The sequence below is a fragment of the Gadus morhua genome, chromosome 7 (assembly GCF_902167405.1).
Source record: "Gadus morhua chromosome 7, gadMor3.0, whole genome shotgun sequence".
Lineage (NCBI taxonomy): Eukaryota > Metazoa > Chordata > Actinopteri > Gadiformes > Gadidae > Gadus > Gadus morhua.
The window spans coordinates 31040578-31058985 of NC_044054.1; the positions used below are offsets into that span (position 1 = coordinate 31040578).

An 18408-nucleotide genomic window follows, 5' to 3' on the forward strand; every position below is an offset into this window, starting at 1 on the left:
AGTATTAGGAGGAGGGGATCGACTGGAGGGAAGGAGATGAGAGGAGGAGGGGTGAGAGGAGTAGAGGGGAGGAAGAGAAGAGGAGAGACGGGAAGGAGAGGACCAGATGAGAGGGATGGCGGATGCTGTTATGTATAACTCCTGAGTGTTGAGGACACATCACCAGGATCATAACAGCCATCGTATCGCTCTCTCTGTTAGAAACAATGCCCAGATATACTATTTAATGCTCCAACTTGCTGTACATTATGCCTAGACTAATTATTGTAATAATTACTGCAAAAAAATATCTAATGCATGCTTTCAACCTAGTTTGATGTGATATATTGTGCTGGATCAAAATAAAACCACCACAGTAGTGAATGTGATTAAGAAAGCTTTAATGACAGCTCCGGGACACCGGCCGCCCAGCAACGCTGAAATCATAGAGGGGTTAAAGGTCGCAGCACGGACCTCAACAAACTTCTTATCCTTAGAAATACAAAAAGCACCTTGAGGAGATGGATCCCAGTTTGTCTCCGCCCACATAGTGGTACTGCAATAAAAGCACTCAATGCCAGAGTACACAAAACTGCAACATTTCTTATGACGCAAAGGCAACACAGTTCACCATCGACACATCAGCAATAATAACCTTATCTCAACAACGACATACTCCTCGACAGACATGTCCGGACACATCCCACATTTTCATCCATTTTTAATTTAATTCACATTGAGGTTAAAGAGACGGTCATGACGATGAGATAAGGTGGGGCAGACATTGTTATTCAGAACCAGAATATCCACGGTTTACCAGAGAGACCAGGTGGGCTGTAGAATCACCAGGGGGGGGGGGGGGGGGGGGTGTCTCTCCCTCAATCAACCACCTCGCTGCCTCGCCAGGTCAGGAGACGCGCTCCGAACAGCGACGGTGGCGAGAAGGTGAGAGGTTTCCATGGAGATGATGGGAGGTTGCCATGGAGATGAAGGACGAACAACATGCCGTGTTAAAGACACCCGCGGGGAGAGCTGCTATGGGTTATGTTCATGACAAGGGCGATGAGGAGGAGGAGGGTGGTGTGATGAAGGTCAGGGGAGCTTCCATGCCGTCCGAACGGGGGGCTCAGCAGTGTAACCCCTTCCTGCCCAGGAACCTCAGGACGGCGTAGTTGTAGGTGGTGGCGACAACGTACAGGAACTGAAGGAAGAAGGAGGTTCCTGTGTTACCATTGAGCCATCTAACCCTGACGCTTTCAGGGAGCTCAGAGACGGGTCATTGAGGAGCAGGAAGGGGATGGACAGTACAGAGACAGGTCATTGAGGAGCAGGAAGGGGATGGACAGTAGAGAGACAGGTCATTAAGGAGCAGGTAGGGGTTAGACAGTACAGAGACAGGTCATTAAGGAGCAGGTAGGGGTTAGACAGTACAGAGACAGGTCATTAAGGAGCAGGTAGGGGTTAGACAGTACAGAGACAGGTCATCGAGGAGCAGGTAGGGGTTAGACAGTACAGAGACAGGTCATTAAGGAGCAGGTAGGGGTTAGACAGTACAGAGACAGGTCATTAAGGAGCAGGTAGGGGTTAGACAGTACAGAGACAGGTCATTGAGTGGCAGGTAGGGGTTAGACAGTACAGAGACAGGTCATTGAGTGGCAGGTAGGGGTTAGACAGTACAGAGACAGGTCATTAAGGAGCAGGTAGGGGTTAGACAGTACAGAGACAGGTCATTGAGTGGCAGGTAGGGGTTAGACAGTACAGAGACAGGTCATTGAGGAGCAGGAAGGGGATGGACAGTAGAGAGACAGGTCATCGAGGAGCAGGTAGGGGTTAGACAGTACAGAGACAGGTCATTAAGGAGCAGGTAGGGGTTAGACAGTACAGCAACTGAAGGAAGAAGGAGGTTCCTGTGTTACTATCGAGTCATTTAGCAGACGCTTTCAGGGAGTACGGAGACATAGGTCATTAAGAAGCAGGTAGGGGTTAGACAGTATATAGAGGTCATTGAGCGGCAGGTAGGGGTTAGACAGTACAGAGACAGGTCATTAAGGAGCAGGTAGGGGTTAGACAGTACAGAGACAGGTCATTAAGGAGCAGGTAGGGGTTAGACAGTACAGAGACAGGTCATTAAAGAGCAAGTAGGGGTTAGACAGTACAGAGACAGGTCATTAAGGAGCAGGTAGGGGTTAGACAGTACAGAGACAGGTCATTAAGGAGCAGGTAGGGGTTAGACAGTACAGAGACATGTCATTAAAGAGCAGGTAGGGGTTACAGTACAGAGACAGGCCATTAAGTAGTAGGTTGGGGATAGCCAGTACAGTGACACGTTTTTAAGGAGGGTTTAAGGGTCATCTTGTACTAAAAGGCCCACAGGTAGACTGTTGACACTGGGCTCGAACCCAGAGCCTTCGGCTTGGAGTCCAACCACCTGACCACTGGACAAACCTCCCACATATCTCCCTCGCTTTCATTTTAAATCTGTGATCCAATCCCCAGGGCGTCGCCGGCTACTCACCAGAGCTAGAAGCGCGACCCCGGCACCCACGAACGCAGCGATGTACAGGTCATAGGTCACGTAGAACTGGAGGGACACAGGGGAGCAGAGAGAAGCTTAGGACAGGGAGGACGTTAGCCAGCTCTCCCCTCCTGACTGGTTTGTCACTGGTGGAGTAAAGCGACTCCTTGGTAGCGGAAAGAAGACTTTGAGAGAGAGCAAACGGTTCCTCACATCGCTGGTCTTGCAGATGGCCGCCAGCGTCATTCCACAGGCCTTCCCGGGCATGGCGTTCCAGGGTAGCAGACCTGGGAGGGATGCATCATGGGAAGGAGGATAAGATTCAATCAAACAAACTAACCAGCTAACTCACATGTCTTAGTCTTAAATCTCTTTTAAATGCTTTTGTTTTTTAAACACAGCAAAAGGAATAGTAAAGTGTCTGCGGGCTAGCTGTCTATCCCCTAGACTGGAAGGAATTTATATTTAGCATTGCATACCAGCTAGGTTAGCATACAACATGGCTAGGTTAGCATAGCATCTGGCTAGGTTAGCAAAACGAAAGGCTTGGTTAGCTTACTGTACTGCCTGGCTAGGTTAGAGGCTATGCTAGCGTACCTTACTGCCTTCCTTGGATAGCGACAAGGTTAGCATTGTGGACTGCCTGGCTAGAGGCTAGGTAAGTGTACCATACTGCCTTGCTAGGCTAGGGCTAGGCTTGCATACCGCACTGCATGGCAAGGCTAGTGGCTGGGAGTACATACATACTAGTCTTAAGCCCATGTTTGCGTATTACACTAACTAGCTAGGCTACAGGCTAGGTTAGTGAACCATACGGACAGGTTAGGCTAGAGGCAAGGTTAGCGTAGTATACTGGCGGGCTACGCTAGAGGCTAGGTTTGTGTAGCATACTAGCTGGCTAAAGGCTAGGTTACTGTATTATACAGACAGGTTAGGCTAGAGGCTAGGTTAGCGTAGCATACTGGCTGGGCTAAAGGCTAGGTTAGTGTACCATACGGACCGGTTAGGCTAGAGGCTAGGTCAGCATAGTGTAGTGGCAGGCTAAAGGCAAGTCAGTGTAGCACACTGGCTGGCTAGGCTAAAGGCTAGGTCGGCATAGCATACGGGCTAGCTGGGCTAAAGGCTAGGTAAGGTAACCATACGGACAGCTGAGCTAGAGGCTAGGTTAGCGTACCATACTGTCGGGCGTCCATGCAGATCCAGCCGTGCTGGTTGATGCTGGGGGAGGTCTCAGCCAGCAGGTTGATGTTGTGACACGTCTGCGCCATGTTGAAGAAGAAGAAGACCGGGATGGCGCTGAAGGCGAAGACGCAGAGCCAGATGACCGCCAGGACGTAGGTCGCGATGATGAACTGTCAGAGGAGGAGCAGGAAGATTGATCAGAAAGAGAACAGCAAATGTTTTGGTTTGGGGTGCGTGACAAACGCGGCTATTTGTGTTCTAAATGCTAGCTGGGTGGAGGTACTGAATGCGGAACATCCTAAACACCACCTCCACCATCGTCTACTTCACGATACCACCACCAACTTCCCCCCCCCCCCCCCCCCACCACTATTAACTAAATTCCACCAACCCCAATATCACTATCTCTGTCAACATTACTACCTCCTCATCACCTCCATTTTCTCCACCATAACTCCCGCCCCATCATCATCATCGCTCCACCGCCACCACCTCCTCCTTCCCCTCCATCACCATCAACACCAACACCACCCCATCATCATCATCATCATCACCCCACCACCACTATCCACCCTCCACCATCACCACCACCACCACCAGCCCATCATCATCACCCCACCACCACTATCCACCCTCCACCATCACCCCACCACCACCTCCTCCTTCCCCTCCATCACCATCAACACCACCACCACCACCCCATCATCATCATCATCACCCCACCACCACTATCCACCCTCCACCATCACCCCACCACCACTATCCACCCTCCACCATCACCACCACCCCATCATCATCATCATCATCATCATCACCCCACCACTATCCACCCTCCACCATCACCACCACCACCTCCCACCACCACCACCACCACCACCACCACGCCCCCCCCGCCCGGTCCTCACGGTCAGGCTGAGGCAGCGGCCACAGCGGGTGCTCCGGAACTCCCCGAAGCTCTGCTTGATGGCGCTGGTGGTGTAGAAGCCCTCGGCCAGCAGCAGGAGCCCGTATAGGAAGAAGAAGGAGGCCAGGCCGTAGATCACAAACTGGAAGTACTTGATGCTGTGAACACACGGGCGCGGAGCGCGCACGAGGAGGTCAGCGAGTAGGGAGCCAGAACCGAACGGGACCGACATCACTACACTCAGGAGTCAAGAGCCTCATCTTTCACCACTCATCCCGGATCAAATGGACTCAGCGATGGCGTTTCTTCCCGGGCTCTGAATCAGGGATGAAAGCAACTCACCAGGAGGCCATGAGCGAGTAGTCCTGGAAGTTGCGGGCGAAGTGGGTCTCCACCAGGACCTGGGTTTGGCCCAGTGCCTCGTGCCCGCAGCCGCAGAACAGCGCCATGCCGGCGAACAAGAGCAGCGTGGCGACCAGCGACGGGTAGGGGATGGCGCCCGCGCACCGGATGCAACAGTCATAGCAACCTGCGGGGGCATAATACATGAGCACACACGCGGCGCACAGCGCACACACAAGCAAGCAGCACATGGGCGACACCGGAGGGGGGGGTCAGCGCCTCATCTGCGGATCCATCCGCCACACACGCCACGCAGCCACCCTGGGGGAGAAGCTCAAGAGAGTGGGGAGCGGCCGGGAGCCTCCTGTTAGAGCGTCCAATCAGAAGCAGGCAGTCAGCAGCACTCATACAGCGGGTCCGCCCAGAGCAGCGGGGGGGTCCAGGAGGTTAGCGAGAGAGGAGAGAGAGGGGGGCACCTAGGGCTTTGCAGAGCCAGGGCTGCCTGACCGGAAACATCTGGCCTTTAGTGATCGTGTCCTCCGCGAAAGAAAAAAAGAAAACGGGTCAAGGACCGGGGAATGGACCGGTGGACCGGAGTCTGGACCGGTGGACCGGAGTCTGGACCGGGGAATGGACCGGTGGACCGGAGTCTTGACCGCGGGCGGTGGGAAAGCTCCTGAGCAACGCTACGCTCTGCCAGATGTGAACGATGCCAGACTGCAGACCCCGTCGTACCCTCGCCGGCCCGCCTCCCGCACCGGTCAGTGGCGTCACCGGGCCGGGAGGGAGGGGGGGCACAGGGACCCGCCGCCCCCGCAAACAGCTCCTCTTTGTTGCCAAGGATACAACATCCTTTGTCTGCCTCAGAGAGGAGAGGACAACAAAGACCAGCGATGTCAGGGCTAGACGCACACACACACACACACACACACACACACACACACATTTACGCACACACACACACACACACACACACACACACACACACACACACACACACACACACACACACACACACACACTAACACATGCACACACACATATGCACGCAAACACACACACACAAACACATGCACACACATGCACACTCACACACGCACACATTCACACATACATGAACGCATGCACAGTGTGTGTGCGTTTTGTAAACACACACACACATGCACATACAATATCACACACACACATACACACACACACACACACACAGACACACACAGTTCTGGGGCTATTGGGTCACTCCGGCCGACGTCCCCAGCTGGCTGAGCCTGGTACCAGGGTACTGGGGCAGGGGGGTTCAGTGGGGTTCAGGGGGGTTCAGTGGGGTCTGCTTCGGGGCACCGGGGGGGGGGGGGGGGGGGGGGGGGGGGGGGGGGGGGGGGCTGGGTGGATCCATGAGAGGTCAAGAGAAACATCTTCACCACAACAACAACAACAACATGTGACCAGAACCAGGACGTCTCAGGTTACACTGAGGACATGAACCCAGGCCCTTCCAGCCATGCCCGAGGTAAACCCTAACCACTAGACGCAGACCAACGTCTACGGGTGATTTCTGTACAGTATGTGGGCCAGGGGTGCTGGGTGAATCACAGCTCGGATCTATACATGTTCCCCTTAGAGCTGAGAAACCCCTGGTGCTGCCTGCACACTTCAGCACAACCTAGTAGTTGCTCTGTTAGAAGGGAAAAACCAAACTAGGTCAACACTTTACATTCTCGTCAGTGTCACCCCAATATATTTCTAAATATTACACAAATTTGGCCAATTTCCTTTTTGCCAGGATTCATTATTCATGGCTGAGGCATACGGAAGATGATTTGACCTCCTTAACTCACGCAATAACCTGAGCTAACCTCTTCTGGCTAACATATCTTAGCTAACCTCTATTGGCTAACCTCTTTTAGCTCAAATACCATCATACCTCTTAGCCTCTAAATCAGCATCTCTTCTTAGTTATCCTCTGTTAGCTAACCTCTCTATGCTAAAATCTCTTAGCTTACCGCTCTTAGCCTCTAATTTAGCCTCAATTAGTTATCCTCTGTTAGCTAACCTCTTTTATGTTAGCATATCTTGGATAGCCTCTCTCTGACACTCCTAGCTAGCATCTCTTAGCTATCCTAACTAAGCTAACATATATTCTTTAGCCTTTCTTAGCTCGCCTAACTTCATAAGCCTCTCTTAGCATTAGGTCAGCTCTCAATGCCAGAGGCCAGCCTGCCAGACCAATGACATCATAATAAACAGCAGCTCATGTTATGATTAATTATCTCTAGACAAAACCAAAAATTAAAAAACCTTAATCAAATTCTGGCCTTCGTTTAATCTCTAAACCTTCTTAAAGTTCTCTCTGTGAGAGAAAAAAAAATCACTTTTATCGGGGGATAAATTTAATGAATTAATAATGAATCAATTAGGCCTATAACAGGTGGATTAATAGGAATCATTAATGATCAAATTAAGAAGTGTGTATATCAGAAAACCAGCAATGCAATTAAGCACGACGGCAGCTTGGCACATTAGAAGAACAGCAATATTAAAACATTAAATTATTTTCTACATCAAAACTGACACACACAATTAGTTGAAATTAACATTTGCATAAAATGCCTTGAATATCGGCAGGTAATAACGTGCTGCCACTCACCCATGTTGAGCTCCTAGTCAGAAGGAGAGTGATGGATGTTTGTGCGGGCGGCTGTCTGTAAGATATGACTGGAAGATGATGAGACCCGCCACTCAGGATGGATGTGAGACACGCTTTTGTCTCAGGGACAATAGATGGACCCCCTCCCGGGTCACGGCTTAAAGCCACAACGTCTCAATTCAGCTGCCAGGGATGAGGACACGCCGAGGTCAGCGGTCAGCCCCATCCCGGACTCAAACCCCATCAGGGACTCAAGCCCTGATCAGAGACTCAAGCCCTCATCCCAAACTCAAGTGTTCATCTGGGACTCAAGCCCTCATCCCCGACTCAAGCCCTCATCCCAGACTCAAGTGTTTGTCTGGGACTCAAGCCCTCATCCCAGACTCAAGTGTTCATCTGGGACTCAAGCCCTCATCCCCGACTCAAGCCCAGAACCCTGACTCAAGCTCTGAACTGGGACTCAAGCCCTCAGCCCAGACTCAAGCCCTTGTCGCAGACTAAAGCCCTCACCTGGGACTCAAGCCCTCATCCCGGACTCAAGCCCTTATCCCGGACTCAAGCCCTGAACTGGGACTCAAGCCCTGAACTGGGACTCAAGCCCTGAAGCCAGACTCAAGCCCTGAAGCCGGACTCAAGCCCTGAAGCCGGACTCAAGCCCTGAAGCCGGATTCAAGCCCTGAAGCCGGACTCAAACCCTCATCTGGGACCCAAGCCAGGTCTCCTCTTACTTTAACCTCCTTCTTCAAGATAAAGGGATGGGCTCAAGACTTCCTGTAGGGGGACTGAGTACTGCTTTAACCTCCTCCTTCAAGATAAAAGTACAGGATCAGGACTTCCTGTAGGGAGACTGAGTTCTGCTTTAACCTCCTTCAAGATAAAAATACAGGATCAGGACTTCCTGTAGGGGGACTGAGTTCTGCTTTAACCTCCTTCAAGATAAAAGTACAGGATCAGGACTTCCTGTAGGGAGACTGAGTTCTGCTTTAACCTCCTTCAAGATAAAAATACAGGATCAGGACTTCCTGTAGGGGGACTGAGTTCTGCTTTAACCTCCTTCAAGATAAAGGTACAGGATCAGGACTTCCTGTAGGGGGACTGAGTTCTGCTTTAACCTCCTTCAAGATAAAGGTACAGAATCAGGACTTCCAAAAACGACGTCAACAAGCAGAGCACACCTGCATCTGAGGTGTTCCCACTCAGTGACGTATCGTGAAGAAGACGACTCCAGATAAAGGAGGTCACATGACCGATGAAGTCAAGCAACAAGGAGTCATTGATGATGCCTCCAGCTGCACCCCCCCCCCCCCCCCCCCCCCCCATGTTGTGACCCAGTTGATGTCAAAGCTCTTTGGTACAAAGAGGCCCAGTGTCAGCAGCTAAGTCCCTGTCATCGCGGTAATCCTTCCAGAAACACGCTTCCTCCACATTTAAAGCTCTAGATTAGTCATTTAAGTTGTCATACAGTAATACTTTCAGAGTTCCGCTTTTTCTCTCCGGCAAGTGGAGCCGTTTCCTAACGTCGACTGGATACCAAAGTGTGTGTTTTCACGAAGCCAGACACTCTGAGATGTTTTCTGCTCGTTCCGGTGTGTTCACAGGAACACCTCGCTCTAGCTGAGACGGGGGAAGTGTGCGTGAGGTTCGGCGGCGCTGAGCGCTCCGTGCGTCCTGCCCTCTGATTGGAAGGAACGATGATTGTTTGGCGTTTTGTGTGGAGCGGAGACAGCGAGGTGTGAACCCCTAAGATACGCACCGCGCCTCCTGTGACCTTGCTGTGTCTGGAAGGTGGATTCAGAGTCTTTAAATGTGTAATGACTGAACAGTGATGAAATTCTGAGCTACTTCAATCAAGGCTGCATTCAATAGCCCATGCAGCATCTGAGGTATTATGTAGTGTCTCATATGAGGTATTATTAAAGTTATATTTGGTATCTTGTATTTAAAATGTGATATTTGCTGTTCATGAATCTTGCAGCGCAGAGAATCCGAACGATCCCTTCAGAATTATGACGACAAATGTAACCCCGTGATCAATGCATCATTAGTAATCGTGAAGAATCGTCATTCGTATCAATAATCATCATTAACACTCAACGCGTCTTTAGTTCCAAAAGTCCTTTAATAGTCAGCTCATTAACACGGTGACATTATGGTCAGATAACGAAGCCTCCGCGCTCCTTGAGCACCCTGTCCTCCACTTCACCCTGTCCTCCCTTCCACCCTCACCGCCTCCACCCTGTTCTCACCTCCACCCTGTCCCCACCTCCACCCGGTCCTCCTCCACCTCCTCCTCCACCTCCGCCCTCCCCTCCACCAGGGTCTGTGTGGAGGTCTGACCCGAGAGAGAACCACATGTTCATCTCGCAGAAGGGAACCCTTGTAAAGTCCAAGTGGCATACATAGAAAAGTACCTTACAGTATCCATAAACAAACAAAGAGTTCAAATGCCCATCTAAATTTATTATACAATCAAGCCAAGCAAAAGAAGCCATGAGATATTTTTTTTTTACGTCGGCGCCTACAGAGTGAGTGTTTTATCGTGAAGCGAGAGTCTTACGTTTACGATGAGTTGAGCGAAACCAGAGACAAGCAAACGGGGGCATAGCCACCGGACTGCACGCACAACACACACTGCTTCAACTGAAAGAGGAGCGGCATGTACACAGGTCAGAAAACACTCACACACACACACGCACACACTCTCACACACACACACACACACACTCAGTCAGATACATACACGCACCTCCCCACACACACACACACACACAGACACACTAACACACACACACACACACTCTCACAAACACAGGCAGTCACATACAAACACACACTCACAAACACACACACACACACACACACACACACACAGTCACATACACACACACACACACACACACACACACACACACAGATTCACACACACTCACTAACACTCAGTCACACACACACACACACACACACACACACACACACACACACACACACACACACACACACACACACACACACACACACACACACACACACGCACACTCATTCGCATACACACTCTCACGGTCTCACATACACACACAGAAACACACAGACACTCTTACAGTCTCTCCCAGTCTCTCTCAAACTCACACACACACACACACTCACACACAAACACACATAGAGTGCCACACTCACACACAAACACACTTAGAGTGCCACACTCACACACACTCGGCTAGATATTCCAGAGGGTGATCCGTTGTAGTTATATAACAGAAGCATCCTACTGTAGCGTGTTAGTATACAAGGCATTTCAAAGGAATAACAGTAAAAACGCCTCCATAATAAGTCATGTATGAGAAATGTTTATAAAATAGCTCGCTATTAATACTGCTCTTCACGTCCACGCCCGTGACATCGTCCGCCCCTCGCCAGCCGTGATGTCACTTCCAGGTGAGAGACCAAAATAGATATTGCAGGAGTAAGAAAAAGACTTCCAATACAAATCCAACCGTATAAACGTTATACCGAGCGCCTACGAGATTATGTTTCCAAAAAAGCCGTTAGTGGAAAATGAAATGTACCTGTTGTTGTCGCTGTTGTTTTTGTTGTTGTTGTTGTTGTTGTTGTTCTATCCCTAGCGACTGCCGTTGAAAGTGACTATTATAAAATGATTTGCTTATAGAATCACGTCGTCGTCGGCATGGCGACGGAGCACGTCGACCCTTGACCCCTTGACCCTTGAGCCTCCTTCCACACACCGGCCCCTCCCACCCAGCTCCAACACGCCTCCGACACGCCCTCCCCCACCCTCCCCCCCCCGCTGGCGCCGGCGCCTGCCCGGCCCCTCCTCCCTCGGCGGCGGCGGCGGCGGTCTAGCGCGCGGCGGCGGCGGGGCTACACCCGCGTGGTGGAGTGGGTGCTGGGCAGCCCGGCGGAGCTGTACCCGGCGGGGAAGGTGCTGTAGGGGCTCATGTTGGACAGCCCCATCAGGGAGTTGGGCATCATGCTGATGCTGCTGGGCGCCATCAGGGGGATGTCCTCGGGCGAGCGCCGCAGGGACAGCGGGTAGTCCAGGCTGGGCGAGGAGTGCAGCGGGTGGTGCAGCTGCTGGGACAGGCTCTCGTCGATGGTGTTGGTGTGGCTCAGCGAGTTGTTGTTGCTGCCGCCGCCGCCGCCACCCGCCTTGCCGTCCTGCCGCTGCGGGCTGGGCTGCTGCGAGGCGTCCTGGTGGCTGCGCTTGTCCTTGCGGTAGTAGAGCGCGGCGAAGGCCAGCACGTTGAGGAAGAGCAGCGAGGCGCCCACGGCGATGGTGACGCTGAGCTCGGTGGAGTAGTCCCGCGGGTTGGGCATGATGAGCGGGCCCAGCTCCTTGCCCGTCTCCGGCTGGCCGGCGGCCGACAGCGGCGGGCGGCTGCTGCCCCCGTTGGTGCCTGCCTGCGTGGCGTCCAGGGGGGTGACGCGGGTGGTGGTGGAGGAGTAGTGGAACATGTCGTTGATGTTGTACAGGTGGGGCACCAGGTGCTTCCAGAAGGCCACCTTGGTGGCGCGGTAGTGGTCGCGGATGCGCGGCTTCAGGCCGATGTGCAGGTAGAGCTGGTCGTACGGGTCGTACTTGGACCAGGCCACCTCCTCGAAGCGGTTGGCCTTGGTGTGGATGAACTTGGTGTCCTGGGGCACCGGCTTGTTGGGGTCCCTGGGGAGACACGCGGAGGGACAGTGTGAGGGCAGGGACAGGGACACGGTCGCAGGTGTGGTGCGGTAAGCATGGCAGAGTTCCACTTTCCATTTAGGGCGTTTAGCGGACGATTTTATCCAAAGCGACTATTATAGCGACTTTATATTACGGCGGTTCACACACACTTTCACGCACCGACGGCGGAGTCAACCACGCAAGGCGACAGCGAGCGAGAGTTAGGCCTCTTTATCAGAGACACTCAGCTAGAAGGAGCCGGGGTTCAAAGCAGCATCCTTCGGGTTCTAGTCAACCCACACTACGACATGAGCTAAACCGACCCCTAAACAGAGTCTCTGTTTATCTCACTGACAGTTCAGAGCCCAACAGATGCGTCAACACCTCCTTCTCTCATCACTTAAATGTGGGACATCGCTACGAGTCTATCGCTCGTACCACGAGAGACGCTCTGCAAACGCTGGTTGGTGTTTCCGCTCCATCCCACCGGAGAGCGTCTGACTGCAGAGGCAGCCGCTAATTTAAACTGACACCGGCATGATGTCTGTACAAGGCGTGAATCACAGTCAATAATGTGTTTTATCATCTTTAGATTTCCCCTCCCTTGCTGGTTTCCATAAGACAGCGCAGTGTTCAGTTCTCTAAAAGGTCCTGTCAAACCGTTTACTAGACACGCTTCCCTGCAGAGACAAGACGTTTTACACTTGAAGTACGCGGGGATTTCGTGCCGCTTCTAACATTTGTTCTTCAATAGATGTTTGGACAGCTGTCATAAAAGAGATGTGATCAAATATGGTTATTGACGTAGCGTCCTAGCTCTGTACCGGAGTTCCAACGCCATCTGGATCTCATATTTAGTTGATAATGTTAAGCGGGAAGGTTCAACCGTGTATTTAAACCTTGTCATTTTTATATATATAGTCGCATATTACTTCTAGGTATATAGTAAGTTGTATATTAGTTCTAAGTGTAGATTTAGTTGCACAGTATTTACTGTAGATTAAGTCGTGTATATTTAGTAATATATAGTTACTTGTATACATTTCGTAGTACATCCTTCTCTGAGTATATTTATCTGTACATATTTTGTAGTGTATATTTAGCTGTAAATATTTATTAGTATATATTTACTTATGTATACATTGCGTAGTACAATCCTTCTCAGAGTATATTTAGTAGTCTATATTTAGTTATTTAGTAGCGATACTTAGTTGTACTTATTTAGTAGTTTATATTTAGTTGTATATTAATTAGTGTCTCTGTATATTTAGTTCTATATAATCATATGTTGGTATGGTACATCCTCGTAGGCGTCTACGTAGTCGTATGGATTCAGTTGTACATATTTAGTTTTAAATATATTGTAGCACAATGCTTGTAGGTGTAGATTTAGTAGTATATATTTAGTAGTATATATTTAGTAGTATATATTTGGAGTATATATTTAGTAGTATATATTTAGTAGTATATATTTAGTAGCATATTTGGAGTATATATTTAGTAGTATATATTTAGTAGTATATATTTAGTTGTATATATTTGGAGTATATATTTAGTAGTATATATTTTAGTAGTATATATTTAGTAGTATATATTTGGAGTAAATATTTAGTAGTATATATTTAGTAGTATATATTTAGTAGTATATATTTGGAGTATATTTAGTAGTATATATTTTAGTAGTATATATTGAGTAGTTTATATTTAGTAGTATATATTTGGAGTATATATTTAATAGTATATATTTGGGGTATATATTTAGTAGTATATATTTAGTAGTATATATTTGGAGTATATATTTAGTAGCATATATTTTAATCGTATATATTTAGCAGTATATATTTGGAGGATATATTTAGTAGTATATATTTAGTAGTATATATTTGGAGTATATATTTAGTAGTATATATTTGGAGTATATATTTAGTAGTATTTAGTATTATATATTTGGAGTATATATTTAGTAGTACATATTTCGTAGTATATATTTAGTAGTATATAATTAGCAGTATGTATGTAGTAGTATATATTGTGTAGTATATATTTAGCAGTATATATTTGCAGTATATTCACCCGCTCTTGGCGAAGTTGGTCCAGTAGGTCATGACCACGGCGCTCAGCATGATGTCGTTCCGGCTGAAGTTGCAGGGGAACAGGTCGGTGGGGCCCACCATGGGCACCCCGAACACGTATGGCACCTCGTCGCCGTGCGCCGAGTCCGACCACACCGGCTTCATCAGGCTCTGGCAGTGGTGGTAGAAGGCGTAGAAGTACGTCGGCGAGCCGTAGCGCGCGTGGAGGTCCGCCGTCACCACCGCCGGCTCCACCCACTGGTGGTCCGTGAACAGCGCCACCAGGGTCTTCCGGCGCGTCTCGGGGTTGTCCTTGTCCGCCCAGTCCGTGTACATGAACTTGATGGTCTCCCGCAGCGTGTCCTTGCCCTCGGGGTAGCCGTACAGGCTGTCCACGAAGTCCGACACGGCGAAGTCGAAGTCGCTGCCGGACACGCCGTCCTCCAGGTCCATGACGTTCTCCACGAAGCGCAGCCCCTCGCCCTGGTTCACGCCCAGCATGATGTCGTAGTTCAGGAACTCCCCCTGCTCCATGAGGATCTCGGGGTCGTCGGGGATGACGTCGCCGTCGATGACAGGCCCGAAGGCCACGCGGTAGCGCGCCGGCTGGATGTCCTGCTCCACCAGCTCCTTGGCCGTCTTCTTCTGCAGGCAGGACACCATGTCCACCGTGTCCAGCACGTTGCAGCCCACCCGCTCCGCCAGCAGACGCGTGTACTTCACCGGGTGGTAGTTCACCGCCCAGCTGGACAGTGCCGAGCCGCTCTGGATGATGGCCCGGTGGAACAGGCCTGGAGGAGGGGCAGGATGGCACGACGTTAGCTCACGTTAGCATGTTAGCCTCCCGAGAGGCGCACTGAACGAGACCGCAAGCTCAGCGTAAGCATGTTAGCCTCCCGAAAGGCGCACAGAGAGAGACCGCTAGCTCAGCGTTAGCATGGTAGCTTCCTGAGGGACCGACAGAGAGAGACCACTAGCTCAGCGTAAGCATGTTAGCCTCACGAGAGGCGTACAGAGAGAGACCGCTAGCTCAGTGTTAGCATGGTAGCCTCCTGAGGGACCTACAGAGAGAGACCGCTAGCTCAGCGTAAGCATGTTAGCCTCCCGAAAGGCGTACAGAGAGAGACCGCTAGCTCAGCGTTAGCATGGTAGCCTCCTGAGGGACCTACAGAGAGAGACCGCTAGCTCAGCGTAAGCATGTTAGCCTCCCGAAAGGCGTACAGAGAGAGACCGCTAGCTCAGCGTTAGCATGGTAGCCTCCTGAGGGACCTACAGAGAGAGACCGCTAGCTCAGCGTAAGCATGTTAGCCTCCCAAAAGGCGTACAGAGAGAGACCGCTAGCTCAGCGTTGGCATGGTAGCCTCCTGAGGGACCTACAGAGAGAGACCACTAGCTCAGCGTAAGCATGTTAGCCTCCCGAAAGGCGTACAGAGAGAGACCGCTAGCTCAGCGTTAGCATGGTAGCCACCTGAGAGACCAACAGAGCGAGAGACCGCTAGCTCAGCGTTAGCATGGTAGCCTCAAGAGTGACCGCTAGCTTAGTTTTCGCATGGTAGCCTCCCGAGAGGCCGCTAGCTCACATTAGCATGGTAGCCTCCTGAGAGATCTACAGAGAGAGACTGCTAACTCACAATAGAATGTTAGCCTCCCGAGAGACTTAAAGGAAGAGGCCGCTAGCTCAGTGTTAGAATGTTGGCCTCTAGAGAGACCACTAGCTCAGCGCTAGCATGGTAGCCTCCTGAGAGACCTACCGAGAGAGACCCCTAGCTCACTGTTAGCATGGTAGCCTCCCGAGAGACCTACATAGAGAGACCGCTAGCTCAGCCTGTTTGCATGGCAGCCTCCTGATAGACCTAACTAGAGAGACTGGTCACTCTGTTAGCATGGTAGCCTGCATAGAGAGTTATAGAGAGAGAACTACAGAGAGAGACCTACAGAGAGAGACCGTTAGCTCACTGTTAGCATGTTAGCATCCAGAGAGACCTACAGAGAGAGACCGCTTGCTCACTGTTAGCATGTTAGCCTCCCGAGAGACCTACAGAGAGAGACCGCTTGCTCACTGTTAGCATGTTAGCCTCCCGAGAGACCTACACAGAGAGACCTGCATGACCTTAGCATGGGCTGCACCATCTAAGATTCGGTACCTCCTGATTCTGAGCCTCCTATGATTCTGGCTACTGAGCATTCGATCATCCAACGATACGGAGAGATGAAAGAGATGAAATTTGAAGAGATGAACATTGGAAAGAAGAGACCGTCCTTCCCTTTTATTTTATTTTCTGTTCCTCTCCTCTCCTCCCCTTCACTGCTCCTCTCTCCTCTCCTTACATCAAATCTTGTCCCCTCCTCCTCTCACTTCTCCTCTCCTCCTATCACCTCCCCTCCTCCAGTCCTCCCTTTCTTAGAAGAAGTAACTTGAAGTCTTAAGTGACTAAAGTACTTCAAGCGACACATTTTTATCGGAATTATCTGAATTAATATTCAAATCATACCCTGCGGTTTAGGGTTAGAAATTTCATCAACAACCAACAACTCAAAATACTGAATAATGCATTTCATCAACTTAGTTCCAAGTGGATACCAATATGCAAATTCTGTTATTTCCCCAACCTTCATAGAAACTGTATTAAGATCCTCTACGATATAGCGTGAGAGGCTATTCAGCGCTGAAGGAACTGTCCTCTGAAACTCCGGCTCTGCGTCGCTCTGGAAGAGCAGAGAACAGACGACATGAGCCGCTGATGGTGATGGGATAAAGTGTTAAAGTGATAAAGTGTTAATGTGATAAAGCTGCGAATGCGTTCAGTTCCGCCGATGATAAATAAAGAAGCCCGCACGGCAGAGCTCTGTTACGTAACGCTGAGGAAAACGAGATGTTTATTGTGCGTACTCTCTCTGAGGAAAAGCTTTTAGGCTGATTAGACCGAAGGAGGAACCAAAGCCTTTTCAGCTCAGACTCAAAGCCAAACACACAAAACACATCCCCAACGTTTTGTCCAAGAACACCCTCCATAACAAACGGCAGAGCCAAGCTGAATTGGGTCGTGACTGCCTTTATCAACATTTCATTTTGGGGCCTGTGTTCTAACAAAACTGTTATTAGTAGAAAAACTAATAGTAAAAAGAACCATAAAATACATTCGGAGATGGATAAGCTAAACCCCGGGAATACAAAACGAGTTATCTTAATGGAACATGACCTCATTAGATAGCCAACGGTGGACTGATGCTCACATGAGATAAGTTAGGGCTTTAGAAACCAGACAGAGACTGGGAGACGTCAGACGCGCGCAACCACAGGTCGTGTACAGATGCTAAGAGATTCAGGGGAGGGAGGGTCCATGCGGCTGACCTCGTGTCTCATGTGCAAGTAGCAATTATTCCCTTTTTGACCCAGCGCCCACTAAGAGATTTGACCAGCGACCTAGGGCCCTAGCCACCACGTGACGTAGCCACCAAGCCACCTAACCACCAAGCAACTCAGCCACTTAGCGACCTAACCACTTAGCGACCTAGCCACGTAGCAACCTAGCCACCAAGCGACCCAATCACTTAGCAACCTAGCCACGTAGCGACCTAGCCACTTAGCAACCTAGCCCCTTTGTAACCTAGCCACTAAACGACCTAACCACTTAGCAACCTAGTCATGTAGCAACCTAGCCACCATGCTACCTAGCCACATAGCAACCTAGCCCCCATGCTACCTAGCCACATAGCAACCTAGCTACGTAGCAACCTAGCCCCCATGCTACCTAGCCACTTAGCAACATAGTCACACAGCAACCCAGCCGTGTAGCAACCTAGCCATCACGCTACCTAGCCACTTAATGACGGCACTTAGCGACATAGCCAACCATGTAGCAAACTAGCCACCATGCTACCTAGTAGAGACCTTCGCGGGACTGTTTTCTTCATCCCGCTCCTGCCCGCTCCCGCTGATTTTCTGACCATTACCGCCCGCGCCCGCAACGTGTGTGTTACACTCCCGCCCGCTCCCGCAATGTGCATGTCCACTCCCGCCCGCACCTGCAAAACTCTGAGAATTTATGCCCGCACAATAATAGAGATGCATTGATTTTGTGTCTTCTCCTGTCC

General features: G+C 50.3%; 2 protein-coding genes across 4 annotated transcripts in view; both read right to left on the minus strand.

Annotated features, from left to right (window-relative positions):
* Window positions 1-363: 363 nt before the first annotated feature.
* plp1b (proteolipid protein 1b) lies at window positions 364-7672 on the minus strand. Of its 2 annotated transcripts, none has more exons than XM_030360738.1 (7): window positions 7570-7672; window positions 4923-5109; window positions 4582-4738; window positions 3669-3846; window positions 2708-2781; window positions 2495-2560; window positions 364-1180 (listed from the first exon to the last, which is right to left on the minus strand). In XM_030360738.1, exons 1-7 carry the CDS (start codon window positions 7571-7573, stop codon window positions 1106-1108), a joined length of 741 nt encoding a protein of 246 aa, XP_030216598.1. In that variant the 5' UTR covers window positions 7574-7672; the 3' UTR covers window positions 364-1105. The 2 variants fall into 2 exon arrangements, with proteins under 2 accessions (XP_030216598.1, XP_030216597.1); XM_030360737.1 differs by lacking the exon at window positions 7570-7672 and adding an exon at window positions 5399-5635.
* Window positions 7673-11383: 3711 nt separating this feature from the next.
* The window catches only part of LOC115546900 (neuroligin-3), a 13256-nt gene continuing 6231 nt past the window's right edge, over window positions 11384-18408 (minus strand). For both annotated transcript variants that reach the window (XM_030360717.1, XM_030360715.1), the window contains 2 exons: window positions 14315-15104; window positions 11384-12244 (listed from right to left, as the gene is read on the minus strand). In XM_030360717.1, the coding sequence (XP_030216577.1) occupies window positions 11446-12244; window positions 14315-15104 (1589 nt within the window). In that variant the 3' untranslated portion in view covers window positions 11384-11445. The remainder of the gene's footprint in view (window positions 12245-14314; window positions 15105-18408) is intronic.

Bases quoted from the DNA above. Each gene is read 5' to 3' on its own strand.
- plp1b (XM_030360737.1), bottom strand. From the start codon at position 5,438: ATGTTTCCGGTCAGGCAGCCCTGGCTCTGCAAAGCCCTAG. The intron at 5,110-5,398 runs GTGCCCCCCTCT...ATGCCCCCGCAG, and splicing joins CTGGCTCTGCAAAGCCCTAG to GTTGCTATGACTGTTGCATC. The intron at 2,561-2,707 runs GTGAGGAACCGT...GTGTCCCTCCAG, and splicing joins CCATCTGCAAGACCAGCGAT to TTCTACGTGACCTATGACCT.